At 49.2% G+C, this 21,290-nt stretch overlaps 1 protein-coding gene across 5 annotated transcripts in view; it reads left to right on the top strand.

The window, feature by feature from the left end:
- PFKFB3 (6-phosphofructo-2-kinase/fructose-2,6-biphosphatase 3) overlaps positions 1–21,043 on the top strand; it is a 43,013-nt gene extending 21,970 nt beyond the window's left edge. For 2 of the 5 annotated variants that reach the window (XM_059847549.1, XM_059847548.1), the window contains 14 exons: positions 4,288–4,413; positions 4,698–4,794; positions 5,031–5,097; positions 5,231–5,305; positions 5,613–5,669; positions 7,367–7,491; positions 8,884–9,091; positions 10,249–10,395; positions 10,523–10,627; positions 11,641–11,770; positions 11,932–11,994; positions 12,149–12,213; positions 13,705–13,875; positions 18,130–21,043. In XM_059847549.1, the coding sequence (XP_059703532.1) occupies positions 4,288–4,413; positions 4,698–4,794; positions 5,031–5,097; positions 5,231–5,305; positions 5,613–5,669; positions 7,367–7,491; positions 8,884–9,091; positions 10,249–10,395; positions 10,523–10,627; positions 11,641–11,770; positions 11,932–11,994; positions 12,149–12,213; positions 13,705–13,875; positions 18,130–18,234 (1,541 nt within the window). In that variant the 3' untranslated portion in view covers positions 18,235–21,043. Of the gene's footprint in view, positions 1–4,287; positions 4,414–4,697; positions 4,795–5,030; positions 5,098–5,230; positions 5,306–5,612; positions 5,670–7,366; positions 7,492–8,883; positions 9,092–10,248; positions 10,396–10,522; positions 10,628–11,640; positions 11,771–11,931; positions 11,995–12,148; positions 12,214–13,704; positions 13,876–14,927; positions 15,417–18,129 lie in introns of those variants that run through there. The other 3 variants (XM_059847552.1, XM_059847550.1, XM_059847551.1) reach the window with 3 other exon arrangements.
- The last annotated feature ends 247 nt before the right edge of the window (positions 21,044–21,290 follow it).

Here is a 21,290-nt window from a genome sequence, read left to right as displayed (position 1 = left end):
TCCCTTCTCCTCGGCGTGCCCCAGCATCCCGGCGGTGCCCGCATCCCGGCGGTGCCCGCATCCCGGCGGTGCCCGCATCCCGGCGGTGCCCGCATCCCGGCGGTGCCCGCATCCCGGCGGTGCCCGCATCCCGGCGGTGCCCGCATCCCGGCGGTGCCCGCATCCCCGCGCTGCCATCCCGTGACTCAGTCTCGGCAGGGCAGGAAGGTGCAGCCCGCTGTCACATGGCCCCGCAGGATGCGGGGAGGTGCCGGCACACGCGTGGCCCCATTTCCACTCTCCGCTGCCAGCCCTAGGATTAAAAGGGAAGGGAGCAGGTTGTTCACCTCGCAGCCGGGGTGCCAGCTCAGCTGGGATTTTCACCGTGTCAAGCGGCTCGCCCGCGGATTTATTAATGGCACGAGCATGAATGGTTAGGGTTGGAAGGGACCGTAATGATAATCTCGTTCCACAGCCCTCCTGCCATGTGACAGGACACTATCCACTAGACCAGGTTGCTCTAAATCCTGTCCAATTAGTGTGTTAAAATTTTTTTGGGGGAGGTGGAGGGAGGATTAGGGCAATGTATGTAGGGGAAAAAAAAAAGCAAAACAACCAGACACCAGCCGTTTGCAGTTTACAATTTAGCCCTGAGGGGATGAGGAGGCAGGTGGAGGGGAAGGCGGAAATTAGCGCTGAAACTTCTGCAGTGCTTTCCCCTTGTCTCTGAAGCTCGGAATATAAAAATGTTTGGGTCATCCCGGTGTTACTATAAACCAAATTTTGAATCGTGATCCAATCCGAAAGCTCAAGAAGCAGCTCCTTTAGCAGCTACACTGACAAGCTGCCAGTTGTGCTACTCCCTACTCTAAATGAGCCTCGCAGGAATGTGCGGAGCAGGGATGGAGGGGGTGGCACTCGCAGCCTGGCAAGGGATGGAAGTGGCTCGGGTGAATCAGCGTTTAAAGTCGCTTCCGATGCTTATTTACCCTGGCTGGAAAGTTTCCCCTTCTAAATAATAATAATAATATTTAAAAAACAGATCTGCTGTGAACTTGCCAGATGCTGTTGCCCGTGGCTGTGGGTCAGGCACCCTGGGGCAGATGTTGGGATGCGCAGCCTGTGCCTGGCAAGGGCAGCCCTGCAGCGGGAGCTGCCGAGGAAATGGATTTCAGCAACAGGCTGCACATCTGGGTAGCCGAGGGGCTTTGCTTAGAGTGGGGTAAAACGTCTCCCGGCTTAATGCTTTGCACGTGTGTCTCTGTGGCTGGGTTTTTCTCAAGGACTGGCACCTCTGAAAGAAATCCCTTGTGCATGCAGTGGTTTTTGCCACTTCATTCGCCGGGTTTCTCAGCGAGAGCTCCCTTTTGGTAGCGGAAAAAACGAACGTATTTGATATATTAAGGCACCGAGGGGATTATTAATAACATAATGTGGCTTGTAATTATATTTTCTTGGGGTGGGAGCAAGCCACGCTGTGCAATGAGAGAGGAGGGTTTTTAGGCTTTTTTTAGGTAACTTTTTTAACTCGAGGTATTTTAAACGCGAGGTGCTATTAATTCCTCAGCAGCAACAAAGAGCGAGGGCTGCAAAGCCAAAGGGTGGGAAGGAAGGGAGGAATAACGGAGACCACTTCCAGCGTGATGCCTGGAGGGAGCGGGCGCATCCCGGGGAGCATCCTCTGGAAGGGCGCATGCCGGGTGTGAAATAACCAGTCCGATGGTGTGCTGGCTGGTCCAGGGGAGGCTGCAGGGATTCCTTCGGCTGCCCTTTTGACGGCGATCCATTAAATTGCTGTCACGCCGCACGTCTCTCACGTAGGGGCTGGGAAAGTGGAGCCGTCGAAGGCGCTGGCTGGGCAGAGCCGGGCGAGGGGAGGGGGATGCTCCGGCAGGGAAAGGGCTGCCACTGCCTCTCTCCATCCTTGTCGCTGCCTTTTCCCGTCCCTCGGGCTCGGTGGGTGTGGGACACACGCCGGGGATGTTGCCGTTCAGCCGCGGCTCGCAGGGGTGGCGGTGACGGCGGTGCCACGCGTGCCTGCGGTGCGGAGGGCAGGACCAGCCAAGGTGCGGGGACTGCAGCGGGAAGAAGCTGGGAAAAGGGCAGTAAGACTGACAGGACGGGCAGTCTGGGTTTTGGGGAATACTTAGGTGGAGACAGTGAAAATGCTTGAGGTGGGGAGGTGGCTGTTGTATCTGACTTTTTATAGAAGCAAATTTCCTTCCCTTTTGGGCTGGATTTTTTTTTTTTTCCCTCCTTCTCTTTTACCCACTGGTGAAGGTGACTTTCTGGCAAATAGCAAAAGTGATAAGCTCCTTTTAAATACCCTCTGACTGAGTCTGAAAGTCATCCCTGCCCTTGACTTACCTGGCTAGATGTCGATAAGGAGTAATGAATATGCATTGAAATCCCTGATAGCTTCCCAGCGGTGGTGAAAAGAAATGATGAATGAGGCCTTTGTGAAAGACTGGGAGCAAAACACTGGGTTCTGTTTCATCCCTGATGCAAAGTTTCCCAGAGACTTTTGGTTTGGGCTCAGATTCCTGATGAAAAGTTGCTCCCGTGGTGTTTTGGGAGGTGCTTCTCAGGTGCTGTTGCATTGTGCAAGGGCAGCAAAAATCCTGAATTCGGGGTGTTTAACTCTTGCAGCAGCCTTTGGAAGTGACACGTGTGTGCCCACACAGTGCCAGCCCTGGGGCTGTCACAGCTGTCTGGAGCCACAGGGACATGAACAGTACCCAGCATTGTCCCTTTACTCTTGGAGTGCTGTTTAATGGCCCCAGATCCTCTTGGCTCTGCTCTTTGAGATCCTTTGTTCACTGGCAGGTAGGGAAAGGAAGAGTTTCCTTATTCAGGTATTATCCCTTCCTCCTCCCTTTGTCTAATAACTGTGTGGGTTTATGCAAAACAGACTTGCACCCATAGCTTGGATGAGGATGTGAGATTGTTAGAGGGGGAATAGTATTTTTCTTGGTATGTTGCACTGCTCCCTTGTGCCCCAGCACAGAAAATTGGCACTTGCTGCCAAAATCTTTGGGAGCTGCCCTGGGGTTTTGAAATGCAGCACTGGGCAGGGGACAGGTTGTGAGTGAGGGCTGCTCCAGCCTGGGCAATGAAACAAAAACAAAAAAACAAACAAACAAAAAAAAACCACCTGTATTTTAGATGGTTTTTAATGTCTTGCCTGCTGAGTTTGCTTTGGTGAGAAACTTGGGAAGCTGACGGGTGGCTCTTCTGCCATCTGGGTACCAGTGCCATAAATCTTCCTTGTGGCCTTAATTTGGTTTCTCCAGCTGCTGGATTTATTTCTTTTCTTAGAAGGGGAAGGCAATCCCATGTACTTTGCATGTTTGTGGGTACCTCTCATTTTGTTTGCTCTTTCCAGATCCACACTGACAAAAACTTTCCCCAGCCCTGTGTCCATCCCAGGGAGCCCCTGGCATCCCCTGGTCCCAGCTTCAGGCAGCTGTGGCAGGCAGGCAGAGCTCTCCACCCAGGCCATAATTAAGCTGGGTTTTATGGCTCTGCCACCAGCCACTGCATTCCTTTCCTATGAGGTCTGTGCTCACCGGGTGGATGTGAAGGGTGGGTGAGAAGTCCCCTGCAGGGTCCTGTCTGTCTTGCAAATGCTGCCTCTGGGTTTTCTTTCCAGCTGTTTGACATGGACCCTCTTCACCACAACAACAAAAAAAACCAACAACCAAAAAAAAAACCAACAGAAAAACCAAAACAAAACAAAAAAATCCCAACAACCCAGCTTGGGTTTATGAGGGAAAAAGGGATAAATCACTTGGATACCTGCTTTTAAGTGCTGCTAGTTCTGTGGTTCTCTTGCCTTGTTTTGTTCTTGACTCAAAGTCCAGTTAGCTGGTTGTGTGTCAGCTAGAAATCTAGTCAAAGATTTTGGGAGATGCTTTCTGTGGGTGAAGATCTGGACCAGAGCTGGTATTTCAGCACAGACACTGCTGCAGGCGTGGGTCCAACGTCCTTGGCTATCACAGAGCTTTTCATGGAATTGCCAAGCCATTGGAATGTCAGGTTGTGCTTGCCTTGATTTGGAATGTTATTTTTTAAATTATTTTTTATTTTGATTGCAAATGAGGTAACTGAGGCACAGAATCTCTCCAGAGACCCTGGGCCAGCTGGCTCCTTGCCTACTTTGCACCCATCAGGATATTCTTGCTGTGACTTTCATGTTTCCTCCAGCTGCTGAAGGACTTGGAAGGAGTCTGGATAAAAACAAGTGCCTTGTTGGGTCGATGCAGGGTGAGCTGGAGAATTAACAGCTCCTGTTCTTTTTCCTTGCAGCCTGTGGGCCTCAGCTTGCCAATTCCCCCACTGTGATAGTCATGGTTGGCCTCCCAGCCCGTGGCAAGACCTACATCTCCAAGAAGCTGACTCGCTACCTCAACTGGATTGGTGTCCCCACAAAAGGTAAGGCCTGCACTGGTGCCAGGGGGAAAGCAGGAGGTCTGGTCCTCAGGAATTCCTCTAGATCAGTGCTTTGGGAGATGGGAGGTAGTGGGGGACCTTTCCAAGATCCCACAGGCCAAATATAAATATCTGTGTTTTCATATCCTGGGTTCTCCTTCACTTTGAAGACCAAGGGATGCCCTGAGGATGTAATTTCGTGGCACCAGCTTGCTTTAAGTGCAGAAGCTACACGGCTGGGTCGTGCCCCTCATTTTGATGTTTTGTTTTTTCCTTTCCCCACCCAGTTTTCAACGTGGGGGAGTATCGCCGTGAGGCCGTGAAGCATTACAGCTCCTATGACTTCTTCCGTCCTGACAACGAGGAAGCCATGAAAGTCAGGAGGTGAGGGTGGGCATCCTGACCCCACGTGGTGGGAGCAGTTACCCAGTTTGGGGACAGAGAAGTTGGGCTCTGAATTTCCCCTGGACTTGAAATTCAGAGTTGGGCTCTTAATTTCCACTGCCTGCTCAAGGAGGATTCTGAGGGCTCAAAATGGAATCTGTACAGGATTGGTGACTTCAGGGTGACCTCCACACCCGGAGGACACCAGGGCCACACGTCTGTCCCCTGTTTTGCAGGCAATGTGCCATGGCTGCCCTGAGGGATGTGAAGCTGTACCTGACGGAGGAGGCCGGGCAGATTGCGGTGAGCTCCAGATGTGCGCTGGGGTTTGGCAGCTGTGCTGCCCCCAAAGGTCCTCTGCAGTCCCTTCTCTGAGGAGGGGCTCTCTGGGAAACCAGGCCCTTGTGGTGCTAATTGAGATCTTTTGCTTTTAAAGGTGTTTGATGCCACCAATACCACGAGGGAGAGGAGAGGGATGATCCTAAACTTCGCCAAAGAGAACGGGTTCAAGGTCGGTGCTGTGGGGCTGATTCCTGCATGGTGAAGTTCACTGTAGTGTAGAGTTGATGTATCTTGTCTAACTCATGTGTTATCCTCGTGCTGCTCCTGTCTGAGGGAGATTTCACTGCTGGGTTTGATTAAAAATGAGAAACTCTTCCTTCGTTCCCACTAGTGAGCCATGGGGAAGGAAAGGATGGGAGTGGGGCACAGGGAGAGCTCTCTGGTCCAGCAGGGAGGAGGTTGGGTTCAGCAAGGAGCTGGCTGAATGTTACAAACCTTGTTGGTGGCTTTCAGCTGAGCTTTGCTTTGTTTCTCAGGTGTTCTTCATCGAATCTGTCTGCAATGATCCCAACGTGGTTGCCACCAACGTTATGGTAAGTGTGGCACTGGTGGGGATGTCCTGCCTTTGCTTTCCCTTCATAGAAAGGTAGGAATGGCATCACCTTCACAAGCTCTGGTCTTCATGGTGGGCTTCAACCACCCTGGTGTCTGCTGGAGGGACAGCACAGCATGGCACTGCCAGTCCAGGAGGTTCCTGGAATGTGTTGGTGACTTCTTTCTCCAAGTGACAGCACCTCCTCCTTGTGTGCTCTGTGTCACCAACAAGGAGGGGCTGGTGAGGAATGTGAAGCTCCAGGGCAGCCTGTGCTGCTGTAGCTGTCAAGTGAGATGTCAGGAGAGCAGATTTTGGCCTGGAGTACTGCAGGATAAGGAGCCCAGGAGGGAAGAGGGGCCCAAGAGAACTGGTTCATGTTCAAGGATCATCTTCTCCAAGTTCAGCTGTGATGCATTCCCAGCAAAGGAGCAGCCATCAAAAATTGCCAGGATGAACAAGGAGCACCTGGACAAACTCAAGCACCAAAAGGAAGCCTGCAGAGAGAGGATGGAAGCAAGGACAGGCAGCCTGGGAGGAACACAGAGATTGTCTGAGCAGCCAGGAGTTGGGTTGGGAAAAACAAAGCCCTGACAGAAGTGGGGGATTACAGGTGCAGTCTCACATCAGGGTTTGGGAAGATAATGGAGCAGATCATCCTGGAAACTCTGCTGAAGCACATGGATGATAAAAAAAATGGTTGGAGACAGCCAGCATGGCTTCACTGGAGGCAAATTTTGCTACCAGCCAGGGGCTGAAGAGTGTCTTTTGCTCCTGCTGGGAGCTGTTATCCTACTGACCAAATTCTTGGGAGGTTGCATACAGCCTTTTCTACAACAAAATGCTCAATTTGCTACTTCTTTTTTCTGCCAAGCTGGATTTTTTTTTTTTTTTGAGGATTTTAATCCCTTTATTTGGAAGCTAATGCTTGAAGGGTGAGGAAATCAGCTCCTGGCTGAGCGTGGGATTTTGCTCCACGGGGAACTGCAGATGAATGGTGCTCTTAGTGCTGGGATCAGTGTGGAAAATACACCCCAGGCCTGGATGCTGCCACATGTGTTGATCCATTGTGTTATCCTGTTGGTTTCAGGACTGCTTGTGAAGTTATCAGTGTGTAATGCTGCTGTTCAAACCCAAATCTTCAGGAAAAGCAGCCTGTTAGATTAGTTCAGGCAGGATTTAGTCCATGAGGGTTGTGGATATTCACACTGCCTGTTTCTAGTGTCTTTCAGCCCAACAGCTTGCAGCATATAATGCACAGAATGGGGTTGAATGTTGCCATCCCACTGTCCTGCTGCTGAGCTGGGATAAGCATCTTGTCTAAGTTCATGCACTTCCCTTTCTCAGCTTGAATTTGAATCTGATGGGTTTTTTTAGCCATTAGGAAGCTCAGTTTTCCTGCTGTTGGGTGGTGGAGTGGTAGCCCAACTTCTGGGAGAATGGGAGTGGATTGATGGGTGTCTGTACTAATCAGGCAATGGTTGATACCAAATTCTCCCACCTGATTCTTGGTTTTGGGTCTAATTTGCTTCTTTTCTGCCCTGTGATGAGTGATGGCTATAAAGCACTCAACACTTTGTTTCAGCTAATCGCTGGATCTTGGCAGGACTTTGAAATTCCAGATTAGCATTGTCTGCCTTGGAAAGCTTCCTAACCTCTCCTTGTGGCATGTTTGGTTTTTTTTTTTTTCTGTTGCAGGAAGTCAAATTGTCCAGCCCAGATTACCGGGACTGTAATTCCACGGATGCCATGGAGGATTTCATGAAGAGGATCAATTGTTACCAGGCCAGCTACCAGCCCCTCGACCCTGATGACTATGACAGGTAAGAGACCTTGACTTCTGAGCTGCCTTGAGCCCCTGCCCTCTCCCAGGAGAGGAGCAGTGAAGGGTGGAGCTGAATTTCACTTTGTCTTCAAACGCCTGACTGTGCTAGGATGATTTATGGCCAGGCCTCACCTTGAATTCAGGCCTTTCATAGGAAAATGCTGTGCCAGGGAAATGGGCACTGATGCCTTCCCAGGCTCTTCTGGGCTCAGATGAGCTGTTTTCAACCTTGTTCTGCAGGTCTAAATACAAAGGCTTTGGGAAAGCACTTGAGTTGGAGTGGTTGAGGTGCTTTTTTCATTGTCTCAGTTAAGGGAAGGGACTGCTTGGCTCAAACCACTGGATTGAGCAAGCCCTGTGGCTTCTGCCTGGTGGCTGTGTGCCTTGGAAGAGCTCTGCAGGCACCTCCCAGCCTCTCCACAGCTCACAAACACTTGTGTGTGCCCTGTGTGGATTGTCCCTGTCCTGGGGAGGCAGGAGCATGTTCCCTGTTGGTCCTGTATAATCCTCTTGGCTGCTGCAAGAGGAGGGGTGGTGATTACACTGCTGCTATTCAGCTCTCCATGAATCCCTATTACCTGTTGGTTCCCTGCTGAAAATAGTCTGCAGGAAATCCTTTGAGCTGGGTGATTACATGGACAGAGAGGACTCACAGGGCTGCTTTGGAGAATGACAGGAAAGCAGGGAAAGGGTAAAGTACTCCCTGGAGAAACTGTAAACCTCTTTGATACTGGGGAAACCAGAAGGAAGCAGCCAGAAGAGAATCACACATGTTGAAATTGTGCATGATGCTACATCTGGTATCACAGCCCAGATGTTTTCAGCTGGTGTTAAGTGACATTTATTGAGGTTATGCCCTCTATAAATGCCAGAAGAGAACCTGAACATCCAAAGCAGAATATTGAAAAGAATATACTTTTTCATGTTGGCCACTCTTTTAATATCTATATTATTTCGGTATATTGTAATATTTTGTTTTTTAATCGATGCAAATGATGTGGGACTGTGATTATTTTGGTTTTGAAAAATAATACTAAATAAACTGGAGGAATAAATTGACATTGAAATTACTTAATTTTTTTTATGCTCCCTGTCACAGAAGCAATACAGAGCTGTTGGGCAAAGAAATCAAGATCCCTAACCTGTGCATTTTATTCATTAAGGTTTCATCTCCGTTTAAAAATATTTTTTTTGTCCTTTCAAGAAAAATAATTTTATGGAAAAGAGGAAAGACAGAAGAATGAAAAGCAGAAAGTTCTTATTTTGCAGATTTGGGGGGGTCTAAGTTGGAATTAGACCTTATCATTACAGAAAGGATGAGAAATTATTAAGAAATATTGGACTTATATCCTGCATATATGTACAATAGACAGTCTCTGTGTGTCCCCAGGGAGCTTTCTCTCATCAAAGTCATCGATGTTGGCCGGAGGTTCCTGGTGAACAGGGTCCAGGACCACATCCAGAGCAGGATTGTTTATTACCTGATGAACATCCACGTCCAGCCCCGCACCATTTACCTCTGCCGGCACGGGGAGAGCGAGTTCAACCTCAAGGGCAGGATTGGAGGAGACTCTGGCCTCTCCAACAGGGGCAAGAAGGTGAGGGAGAAGGAAAATGCTCCCCTGCAGCTGTAGAAGATGCTGTGCCTTGGGTTAAATGTGTGAGGAGTTGTTACTCACTTCATAGTTTAGGAAGGTTTATTAAACCTTATCAAAAGTACAACAGAAGACTGTATAGAGAATAAAGGTTATGGTGCTTGGGAGCAAAGGATTTTCCCTGCCATGTGCTCAGCCCCCTCACAATGGAGATTTTCCCTTTTTAACCCTTTAACCCCTCGCAAAGTTCTGTCCATCAGCCCCTTCTTTGTTACTTTCCTACTCTGGAAACAGAAGTAGAACAAGGGAAAAGTGGCTTTCCCTCTGGTTTTGCCATTGTGGTGTAGTGAACCAGCTTGCACAGGTCTGTTGCTGAAGTTGGATATGTGGTATCAATACACTTAAACTCCAGCTACCACAAACAGGGCTGCAGGTTTAGCTGGGACACAAACACTTCTCTCCAGCTTTGAGTCACCAGAAGGTTTTCCAGGATTCCAGCAGCCTGCATCCTCAGCAGTGTGGGTTTTGAGGTTCATCTGCTGAAGAACCTGTTGCTTGGCTGGAATGCACTCTCCATCTTCTCAGGGACAGACCCAGCTGTTATGTCATGGACACTGCAGTTGTGAAAGATCTCTTTGTCTCCTGGATGTACACGTTCCATTTGTCCAATATGAAAGCAGCCACTCTGAGAACCTGACCTAGCATCTGGGAATCTGATGGATTCTCTTTGCAACACCCCAGATATTAACTCCACCTTTGCTATCCAGTGGTGGAGATCTCTTCCTCAAATCCTGATTGGAGGTCAGGTGTCACCATAGTGACAAGCCAGCCCTCCCAGATGTCCCTTGATAACCATGCAAGGGGGTACAACATAGCTATAAATCTATAAAACTTTTCTTAACCTATATACATATACACGATGTTTGTCTGTTAATTGTGAGAGTCAATCGTTGCATTACTCATCTATCACAAATGGATGTTTGATGGCAGCTGGGCTGCTGAGGGTCCATCTGTAGCTCTTGGGGCTCAATGAATGTGTGGCTGCCCTTCCCCCTCAGAGCAGAAGGCTCTATGGAAGCCAACACTTACTGGGAATAGGGAACAAGGCCTGTTGGGAAGCTGTGGCCCAGGAATCAACCTCTTTTTTCTATGTCACACAGTTTGCAGTGGCGCTGAACAAATTTGTGGAAGAGCAGAACCTGAAGGACCTCAAAATTTGGACCAGCCAGCTAAAGAGGACAATCCAAACAGCAGAAGCTCTCCAGCTGCCCTATGAGCAGTGGAAGGCACTCAATGAAATCGATGCTGTGAGTACCTGTGCAACCATAACAGCTGGATGGGGCTGGTCGTTGCTGGACAAGAGAAAGTGAGGTTTTGTCTGGTGGCTGTGCTGAGAGCATGTCCAGTAACCTCGTGCTTGTCCTGCCCTGGCAGGGTGTGTGTGAAGAAATGACCTATGAAGAAATCAGGGAGCAACACCCAGAGGAATTTGCTCTGCGTGACCAGGATAAATATTACTACCGTTATCCTTCTGGGGAGGTAGGTCTGCAGAGACAGCTCCTGCAAAGTCTGCAGGACTTCTACTTTAAATGTGGCCTTTTTTTCCTCATTCTGTTCTCTACTCTTGAGCAGAGGAGCAGGGGGAGCTCTAAGAAACTAGAATTAAAAGAGAGCAGGGCTCATGTTTACCTCTACCTTGAGCTCCTGTGAAATCTTGGCATATGAAGATGTCACAAAGAAAAATGTCACTTAACAAACAGTCCAACTGACTTTAAGGCAAATTAACATGGGAAGGTCTCTGGAGGTTTCTAGTCCAACCTCCATCTTTATATCTGCTCACAGTTTTGTGCTGCCCTATTTTTCTTTCATTTCCAAAAAAAGTAATTTTCACCTTGTTCTCAGTATCATTCCCTAAGGGTTGATGGTAATATCTCTGTTCCTGGCAGTCTGTTTTCAGGGTGTGACACAATGAGGTGGGAATTGACATCAGTTCTGGATGATACTTTAGGCTGTGAATTGAGCTAATAATCCCCAAATTGAAAGTCATGCCCATAGACACTTCAGAAAAATCTTTGGGGACATCCTCATGACCTTGGTGGAGCCCAGTAGTATCTAACAAAAGAATATGTGGGGAGTGGAGACACCAACTCTGGGTATCTGGAGCTCCTTCTGGCTGCCTGTCATGGTTTTTATGAGGTCCTTCAAAACCCTGGGGTTTCTCAGGTTGCTCCAGACTTCTTAGAACTTTGAAATCCCGTACCAAATCAAATGTCAAGATGATGGAGAGGCTCTATCTTCAAAACCCTTGTTGCTTACCTTAATTAATTCTCCAGGCCTGAGCTATGATTCACTGAGATGTGAATGCCTCCTTTTCTGACAGAAGAATTAGGAGTTCCAGAGTAGCCTGGGGATGAGGATTTATTTGTCTTTAGCAGTTTGTTGGTTTGCTCAGAGGCACGAAATCAGGAGGTATCCCAAGACAAGGACTGTTGTTTCTTTGGGATGCTCATTGCGTTGATTCCATGCCTCATATCCCTTCCCTTCTTTCCTAGTCCTACCAAGACCTGGTGCAGCGCCTGGAGCCGGTGATCATGGAGCTGGAGAGGCAAGAGAATGTCCTTGTCATCTGCCACCAGGCTGTCATGCGCTGTCTCCTGGCCTACTTCCTGGACAAGAGTGCAGGTGAGCTCCCTGTCTCTGGGAAGAGGATTGGCCCTGCTGGAGGAGGGATGATGGATACAGCTCTGGGCTGTTCACATTCTGCAGTGTGCATCTCTTTGGTGTGGGATGAAGGTGTCTGAGCCTTCTGCTCAGATAACCCTCCTGCTTTGCTGTCTCTGCAGATGAAATGCCCTACCTGAAATGTCCCCTGCACACAGTGTTGAAGCTGACCCCGGTAGCCTATGGTGAGTGAGACCTTCCTAAACATACTGGGGGGGTTGACTTGTACCTCCTCCTGAATTTAGGCTGTCTGGGAGAAAAGCAGGGATCTGTGGTGGGGTACTTGGGAGCATCCAGTGCCTGCTGGGCTTGCTGATCTCTTTGTGCTCCTTCCTGCAGGCTGCCGGGTGGAATCCATCTCCCTGAACATTGAAGCAGTCAACACCCACAGAGATCGGCCAGAGGTAGGTGTTGCTTTTCCCTGGAGCTGTCCTTTGGTGTCCCCCCACTGTCCCCTCTGGTCACCTGGCAGTGGGAACTGCCAAATCATGCCTGGGGTGGTGGGCATGGGGAGATTGCTCAGCTGGGTGCTTGGAAGTGCTGCTGGAAGACTGGGAGTATCAGATGTGTTCTTGTTCTGCAAAGTCATGGCCAGCTGAGGGTTTTCCAAGGGAAAAGGACTGTTGCATGTTCCTGCTTCCCAGTGTGTTTGTCCAGGGGAAACTCCTCCCTGGTCTCTGACTTTCACCTGCACGGTCATCCACTGGCCCAAGCAGGGAGTGGAGCTGTGGATGGAGAAGGTGACTTCTCCCAGGTCTCCCAGTAGGCTGGCAGAGCCAGGGCACAATGCTTGCCCTCCATCTGCCTCTGAGGGTCTTTTCCTGGTTATGCCTGTGGTTCTCTGTCATTCTGCAGGGTGGGATGTGGCAGTGCTGGGCTGGGGATACTCTGTGGAGGAGACCCCTCCTGTGGAGAAAAATTCCTTAGGGTTGGGTCTGTCTGCCAAGTGCTCCACCGGAGCTCAGAGGCCAGAACTGGAGGATGCCAACTCCATGTCAGGGCTGGGCAGCCACACAGAGTGGGCCACACCTGGCAGCACCCATGTCCCAAGATGCTGGGACATTTCCAACTTGTGCTTAGTGGTGGAGCCCAAAGTGATGCTGAACAGTTGGGGCTGTCCCCTTTTGGCCCAAATCTCCTTTCCTTCGCTTCCCCTGTCAGGTGGCAGCACCTGAGCTGCCTGTCCCTCCCTTCAGCTGTGGGGGGAAGCCAGTCCTTCCCCCTGCATGAGGACACTGATGCCCTGCTCTGCCACCCTCTCTGGGGATGGCAGCAAGGCCTTGGGTAGGGCAGGGTGAGACAAGTGCCAAGTGCTTGGGTGCCCCTGCTCGGCTTTGCCTCCATCCCCCCTTGCTTGAGTTGGAGCTTGGCGTGGTGCTGACCCTCGCTGGCTGCTCTGCTCCCATGTCCCAAATCTTCCTGATCAGCCTGTGCTGGCTCATCTTCCCTCTTCTTGCTTTCACTCCTCTCTCTGGGTGGAGGGACCAGCTTTGAGGAGGAGACTGATGGGCACCTCTGTGTCCTGCAGAGTCATGGCTTGATTGCTGCTCGGTGTGTTCAGCTACCTGTAGTTACTTTTTTTTGACTCAGATGAGGAGAAAATCTGTCTCTCATCTGAGTGCAGAGCCATTTTTTTTCCTCCCCTTCCCTTCTGTGCTCTTAAGCATTTTGCAGCAGGAGGTTTTTTTTGTGCCCAGAGACTTTCAGTGCATCCTTTGCTCATGGACAGTGACTGTGGGGGAAAAGCAGAGGCCACATTAGGACAAAAAAAAAGAAAACCAAAGCAACTTGCTTCTTTTTTTTTTTTCTTTATAACTGTCGCCTTCTTCCTTTTTCTTTATTTTGCTTTATTTTTTTATATTTACTTTTATTTTCTTTGTCTCACTTTAATTTAGGAAGCAAAGAAGGGACCTAACCCGCTCATGAGACGTAATAGCGTTACCCCTCTAGCAAGCCCAGAGCCCACCAAAAAACCTCGCATCAACAGCTTTGAGGAGCATGTGGCTGTTTCTCCTGCCCTGCCAGGCTGTGTTCCTCAGGAAGTGCCCACGCAGATGCCGGGACAAGTTAGTTGAACTCTTCTTTTTTTTTTTTTTTTTTTTTCTTTCCCCTTTTTTTTTTAATTTTTCTTTTTTTTGTTGTTGTTCTCGTTGTTTTATTGTTTGTTGTCCTCCTGTCACTCCTGAAGCTGAGGAGCTGCTTGCACTTGTGGTAACCTGTGCTGCTGTCTGAGATGCATCTTCCTCCCACGGCTGCTGTCCCTCCCTCCCTTGGGTCACTGTTGATCCTCTCTTGGGTTTTGAGAGCATCATCAACTTCCACCAAGCTCTAGGCTGCATTAATTTAGTGCCTTCACCATCCAGCATCAACCTCCTGAGGGGTCTCCTCCCTGGAGTGAGCAGGAACAACGAGCTCAAGCCTTCCTTTCCCTCTGGGTGTGCTTGGCTCTGTTGTAGACCTGGGCATGGCAATGAATCAAATGCTCTTGTGCTTCTCTGAAGGAGGAGCTGCTGCCAAGACTCCTCTTTGGCTGGAAGGGTCTCCTTCTTCCTGGAGCTGTAGGCAAAATGGACCGAAATTGAGTAGAAGGCTCTTGGTGTGGTGAACCTGGGTGAAACCCTGTGCATAGCTGCCATGGTGCTCATGTGTCCTCTCCTCTGTCACCCACCCATGAAGGGACATGGGAAGAGAGGCCTTGCTTGCTGCTCACTTTCCCAGGCACAAACCCCTCTCCTAATCTCACTAGGTAGTCCTATATAATCTATAGGAGCCTTTGCCATGCTGCCCTTCCCACCAGCTGCCTGTTGGATCTGGCTGTCTTGCCCAGCCCCTCTCCCTGTTTGTGTTGGTGTGATGTCCCCCTCCTTGCCCAGATCCCAGGCAGGTTAGGAACGGCTCCGTGCTCCACCACTGCTCTGCTTGGTTGCTGCTTTGCATGAGCCTCCCAGGACAGCTGGGTCTGTGTCAGCTCCCAGGGCTCTGCTTGGGCTGGTTGAGCCTCACAAAAACCTTTTGCCAGCTCTGGCTGCCCAAGGCCCCTTGCTGCTCTCCACTGTCCTCTGCCCGCTGTGGCATGGAGTTACTGACACCTCTCTCTGTTCTCTCTGTCTCTCTGCAGCCTTTACTAGGGAAGGCATGCCTGTAAGTACCTTCTTGCCTCTTATTCCCCCTTTCCACCCTTTTTTCCATGTCTCTTGCCATCCTGCTGGGTTGTTCTGTTGTTGCAATATCCGGACGGGGTGTGGATTTCTTGGAGTTAATGTTTTGCTGGTTTGGGGGGGATTGGTTTTAGGAAAAGTAAGAGGAGACTGTGGGTGCTGGTTTGTGTCCTAGCTGGATGGAATGTCCCAGTTTTGTTGTGAAATTAAGCAAATTATGACTTTCACTCTGGTGATGCTGTTGGGTTTTCCTGGAGCTGTCTCCTCTCAGATAGCATGTTGTACTGTAGGTGAGAGACCTGGGTGCTCTGTCCTTCCTGAGGCCTCTGGGTTGTGAGTGATGGCACCAGAGAGGTATCTGAGAAGCTTCTGACCTTCTCAGGAATGTGTTTTCTGGAGCTGGATGATCCTGGGACCAGCCATCTGCAAACTTGGATTTTGGAAACAGTCAGCCTAGATGTTGTGGGCAGAGTGAATGGAAATTATCTTTCTCTAGCTCTGTTAAGAAAGCAAAACATCTTGAGCATTTGATGCACTAATTATGAATAATCAAGGCTCTGGCAGTTTGGCTTAGGGCTGATGTATCCCCAAGGAACAGGACAGCTCCTGGATAAATTTGAAGCCTTTGGACTTAGTTAATGCTACATTGAGATGAGAGCAGCAGTTACGAGCTCAGAGGTCTTCTCAAAGACTGCGAAGACTTAGGGGCTGAGCTGATACTGGGTAGTGTCCAGGGGGTCTTTTTGCCCTCTGAGGCCAGTTGAAATCAGCCTGTGAGCATCCCTGGCTCGGGTTGTTTTATGGGCTGAAGATGGAGGGATCTGCTCTACCATGGCCAGGCCAGAGCTCAGCCCTGCTTGCCTGTAGCAGCTGTTAAATCTCATTTCTTCCCCTTTTAGAGTAAATATTTTTGAGAAAAGGGAAGTTAGGACTGTTGCACTTGGCTTTGCTGGTGGATGGGTTAGGTGAGATTACTGAGGGTAGAAGCTGAGTTGCTCAGCATGGCCTGCATGCCTGTGATCCCCCCCTTGCTGCTCATGGCCACTAAAGCCCCTGATGAAACCTGATCCTCTTGGGTTGCTCTGAAAGCATTCTAGTTTTTGTCCATCCTTCCCTCCACCCTTTTCACGTCTGTATTGGAACAAAAGTCACTGCATGCCTTGGTGCTGGGTGGGAGGCTGGAAACACACTCAGGTGTTGAGTTTGGGAGATGGCTGTGTCAGGTTTGGCTGGAGCAGGCAGTGATGGTTGCCCACACCAGGTGTAGGCTGGCAGCAGCAAGATTAAAATCTCCAGCTGCTGGAGTCTGTCTCCCCCTCCTAGTGTGGGACTTAAAGGCTGCCTTTGTGTCACCCATGAGGACATGCCAAACCCAAGGCTTGGTGACACTCACACTGCTGTTAGCTCTGGGAGGCTGCTGTCTTGAACACTGCTTTGTCCCTCACTGTCACCACCTGTAAGGCGCTGGAGAGGTGGAAGGTGCCTCTGTCACAACTTGAATCATGAGCCTGGGCTGATAGTGGGAGCTACACTGCATCAGCACTCACTTTTGGGGTCCTGACCCCCATCCAGGAGGACCAGGGGACAGCTGGGGAGGCTGGGGACATGGCTGAGTACCTCAGAGTCCTCCTGACTGTGGGATTGAGCTGCCTGGGGGTGGTGGGACTACCTGGTGTGATGATTTCTTTTCCTTTTGCTTGCTTTGTGATCCAAAGTGCACTTTTGAACAGTCACCTGATTCCCCCCCTCCCTTCTTCTTCCCTTCACTTTTCATGCTTAAAAAGAAGACCCGTTTGTCACTTTCTCAAAGTTTTCTCTTTGCTAATATTTCCAAGGTAAATGGCTGTGGTGCATGTGGCTTTTCCTAACCCTCCTCCTGTCTCCTTAGACAACAGAGAGAACAGCTCAGCCTGCTCTGCCTTGTAGCCTGGCTGGGATTCCTGGTGCTTGTAGGAGGCAGCATAGGTAGTAAAAGCATTAAAAATACCCAACAAACCAACAAAAAAACTGCCAAAAAACCAAACCAACCAACCAAAGAAAACAAAACAAAAAAAGAATCCTTCCTAGCTGTTTCCTAGTCCTTTTTTCCCCTACCTTGTTTCATGTAGTTCTGTGAGTTGGGCAATGTCCTTGTGGTCCCCTGGGCTTTTCCTGGAGCAGATCTCTCCTGGGGGCTGCTCCTGCTTGTGTGTAGCTGGTTGTCTCTGGTTTTGTGGTCCTCACCACGTGCTGGTGGGTGCCTGTTGTCATCATTCTGTACCAGGGTTGTGTCTGGAGGGTCTCTTGGGCCCATGAAACCTCATGGAGTGTCACCAGGGGAGTTGTGCTGCTGCTCTACCTCTGGTGGCAGGTGGTCCTTGGTACAGCCAGTGGGAGCTGCCTTGGCATTGCCAAGGGTGGACAAACAATGGCCTCGTCCTTGGCAGGCAGGGGGGGACACTGCCCACCCTCAAGGAGAGCAAGAGAGAGCTGTTTAATTGGACTGCTTGAATGAAAACCATGGTCCCCTGTCACCTTGCCTCGACCAAAGAGCAGCTTCAGAAGTGCAGACAGGGTGGGGTGGGAGGGTGTGGATATTCTCAGTTCAGTTGAAGAAAGAACAGAGAGAATTTCTCCCAGGCCAAGCCTGGGAAACTTGGAAAACAGAATTAAAGCAATTATTATCTCTTCTTCTGCATCTGTTGTTTTTAGCTATGGTTCTCCAGAGTGTGCTATTCCTAGTCACCAATAGTGTGAGGGGTTTTTACTGTGAGACCAATCAAGTCTCACCTTGGTGAGTCACATACAGAATCACAGAATGAGGTTGGAAGAGGCCTCTAAGATCATTGAGTCCAACCCATGCCCTAACACCTCAGCTAGAATATAGCACCAAGTGCCATGTCCAGTCCCAGTACCCTTCATTAAATTGCCTTCTGATCCACCTTCTGAAGACTGGAGTCTTTCATTCTGTCCTTGACTCAACAGCATCAGGAGGGGTTCAGCTCAGCTTTTAGGGCTATCTAAATTCTAACCCTGTAATTATAGCCAGGCAGTGCTTGAGGAGGGGCTGACTAGTGAGTCAGTCACTGCCTCTCTCCTCGGCTGGGCAGTGTCCTCTCCCCTGTGGTGGGTGCTTTGTGGTGACCCGTGCGTGCCTTTGTCCCCGTGTTCACATGTTCCTAGGAGCTGCTGCTGGGCTGGAGCCTGACCCCAACACCTCCTTCCCCTCTCATTCCAGAACATGAACAACTCCCAGAAGCCGTCGTGACTCCGTGGGCACCGCTGTGAGGCCGCCGGCGCCGCCAGCTTCCCATCCCATCGCCATTCCCGAAGCTTGCTTCCAACCCAGGCGGGGCTGGCTCTGCTCCCCCTGCCCCAAACCCAGCACTGCTCAGCGGGGAGGGATGCAGGAGAGCCCAGGAGGAGCCCAGCTCCCTGCCAGGGTCACCACCAGCTCTTCAGGCTGCAGCGTTTGCTCTCCTCTCCGGCATCCTGTTAGGTCGTAGCGAGCTGTAAAGTGCTTCTGTAGTGCACAGGAGTTTCATTTTCTTCTCTTTTCAGTGGTTTTTGATCTTCTGTATAGATGATTGGTACCCATCTATCTCTGGGTGGGGTGTGTATATATGTGGATGGTGCGGGGTTAGTAGAGAAATAGGGGGAAGGGGGGTGGGTAAAAGGGTTTTGCATTATTTTTTTAATTATTATTAATGTTGTTAATTACTTTTGAATAAGCCCCTAACATGCTGTGCTGCAGTCCCTCACCCACACTACAGCTGGTCACACATGCCAGCCTGGCTCATGCAGATCTGTGAGCACCAGGAAAGCAGCTGTGTGAACTCCTTCACTGCAAGAAATGCTAGGTTTAATAAAAAAACCAAACCCATTCTTTCACTTTTTTTTTTTTTTTTTTAATCAACATACCTTAAAGGGGTTTGCAAAGAACGTAGATCTGCTGCTAAAACCGGTTAAAATATGCCTGCAGTGCATGAGGAACCATGCCAGCAGGGGCTTGGGTGATGCTTTCATCTTGGGGAGCACCCAGGGATGGTCTGAGTTCAGGCATGGGTTGAATTTTGGGGAGGCTGGGCACTGTTTGAGGTGCTGTGCTGGTACTTCATCTCCCCTTTCTTCTTTTTTAGATGGAAGTGGAGGTATTGGGAAGGCTTAGATGCATTTTGTAGACACACAGGTCTCATGGAGGTGGCCAGAGGTCTGGCTGGGTTGCAGCAGTCCCTGTCTGACTGCAAAGAGCCACAAGAAGGGACGTTTTTGTCTGTATTTTTTTAATTTTATATATACATGCACACACGTGTATGTGTATATGTGTATACTTAGAAACTGCTTGGTTTTTGCACTTTATTTGTGGCAGAAGCATAACTACTTTATTTTTTTTTCCTAGTTGTGCCCCTTAACAGGGGAAATCTGAATACAGGCAATTTTTCTGTTTGTTTTTAATTGTATTTTGCATGCTGGAAAGCTGGGACTACAAAATAATAATAGTTACAGAGACGTGGGGGGAACAGGGTGAGGACCTGACTGACTCCATCAGCCAACTCCCAGTGGTTTGATCCATAAGATCCCTTCTTGGCTGCCTGTCCTGGGCTGGGAGACAGCAGTTAAAAATGGCAATTAACCACTATTGCTTTGTGCAAAAATCTGTGGATTTTGGATTTTTTTTTGTTTTGTTTTGTTTTTAGGGTTCTGGGTTGGATTTTTTTCCCCCACCTATATGCAACATCTTCTCCATGCCCATCTCATTTTTTTTTTTTTTTTTTTTTTTTTTTTTTTTTTTTTTGCTGGAGGCAGGAGGTGAAGGCAGCCCCCCCTCCTGCAGCACTAGGCTGAGGAACTGGGGGTGGGCAACCCTTTGGATTCATCCTTCCCATGGCATTCCCCAATGTCCTGTGTAGGGAACACCATCCCCAGAGATGGGATCGGAGAGGTTTGGTGGAGAAATATCTCTTTGTGAGTGTGTGCATGTTTTGGGGGTGGGTTTGGTGTGTTTATTTTCCTTTGGGAAAAGGTGAACCACAGTGCCTCGCGCTTCGGCCTCGCGCTCGGAGCGGCACCGACGGCGGGAGGGCTCCGGGGCCACGCTCAGCCCGTGTCCCATGGGGTGACAGTCCTGGCAGTGCCCTGCCTGTGTCAGCTTGTGCATATGTGTATCATAGTCCTGTACAGATAAAACAAAGAACACTCCCTCCCTCTGCTTCATTTCTGTTTTAACAGCCTCATTAAAAGCAGACTTCTCCCTTCGTGCAGATGCGCTTTGGGTTTCTCTGCCTTTCAGATAAATGAATGTTTTGGGGAGGCCACTCACTTGGCTCTTTTCTACTTCCTCCTTCGTGGGGAGTTTTATCTCTCTCCTCCTGCTGCTGCAAAAAGATAAGCCAGCAAATACAAACGTGACGTCTGGCTGCCCAGAGATCAATCCTGTACACGTGTAATTGCGCGGATGTTTTGGTGTGTATTTGTGTGTGTATATATATAAATATATATTAAAAAAAAAAAAAAGAAAAAACTTAAAATGGCCCTAAACTTTCATCCTTTAGTAATAATAGATGTCTCAGTAGGTCTACCTAAACCTGAAATTCAAACTGCTCTCCTGAGTTCCTCTTGTGCTGGAAGGGTTGATGGGATTATGTCAACCCTGTGCCATCACAACTGCCCCAAAAAACCTGCTGTCCATTTTTTTGGTGAACAGAGCCAAGGACTGGGCTGTTGATGCCACAGCCAAGGCAGATTGGCAGAGAGGACATGTCAAACCACACCAATGATTTCTTCCCCCACCTTTCTTTTTTTGCTCTCTGGTTTGTTTTCCTTTGTGATACTTGAATTTATTTTTTTAATTTTTTTTTTTTAATAGCAAAGCGCTTTTTATTTATTTAATGTATACTGCAAAGCTTAGAGAGAAGGATGTAGTTACTTGGGATTACTTTTTTTTTTTTTTTTGATTTGTGGTATGTTAACTGTTCTGTATATACATCTGGAATAATTGCCTGATATAAAGCTGTGCCAGCTTAAAAACAGGGTATGCCTTTCAGAAATTTGTATATTTTGCAGTTGCTGGACCAATAAAATATCTTGTTGAAATACAGATGTGATCTGGTTCTTCCTTGTGTCAGAATTCATGCTCCCAGGCCCTAAGGGTCACCATGTGCCACTCTGTGCTGCCTCACACCTGTGCTCCTGTGCCTCATAAATAATAATTCTCATAAAAGAGAGATTGTGGATGCTCCATGCCTGGAAGTATTCAAGGCTAAGTTGAAGGGGGCTTGGAGCAGCCTGGTCTAGTGGAAGGTGTTTTTCAAGCCATTCTATGAATTCTACAAGTGTTAACACCT

Source organism: Haemorhous mexicanus, chromosome 5 (assembly GCF_027477595.1).
Source record: "Haemorhous mexicanus isolate bHaeMex1 chromosome 5, bHaeMex1.pri, whole genome shotgun sequence".
Classification (NCBI taxonomy): domain Eukaryota; kingdom Metazoa; phylum Chordata; class Aves; order Passeriformes; family Fringillidae; genus Haemorhous; species Haemorhous mexicanus.
Note: the sequence above shows the minus strand (reverse complement) of the source record. Positions and strands in the feature narration are given on the sequence as shown.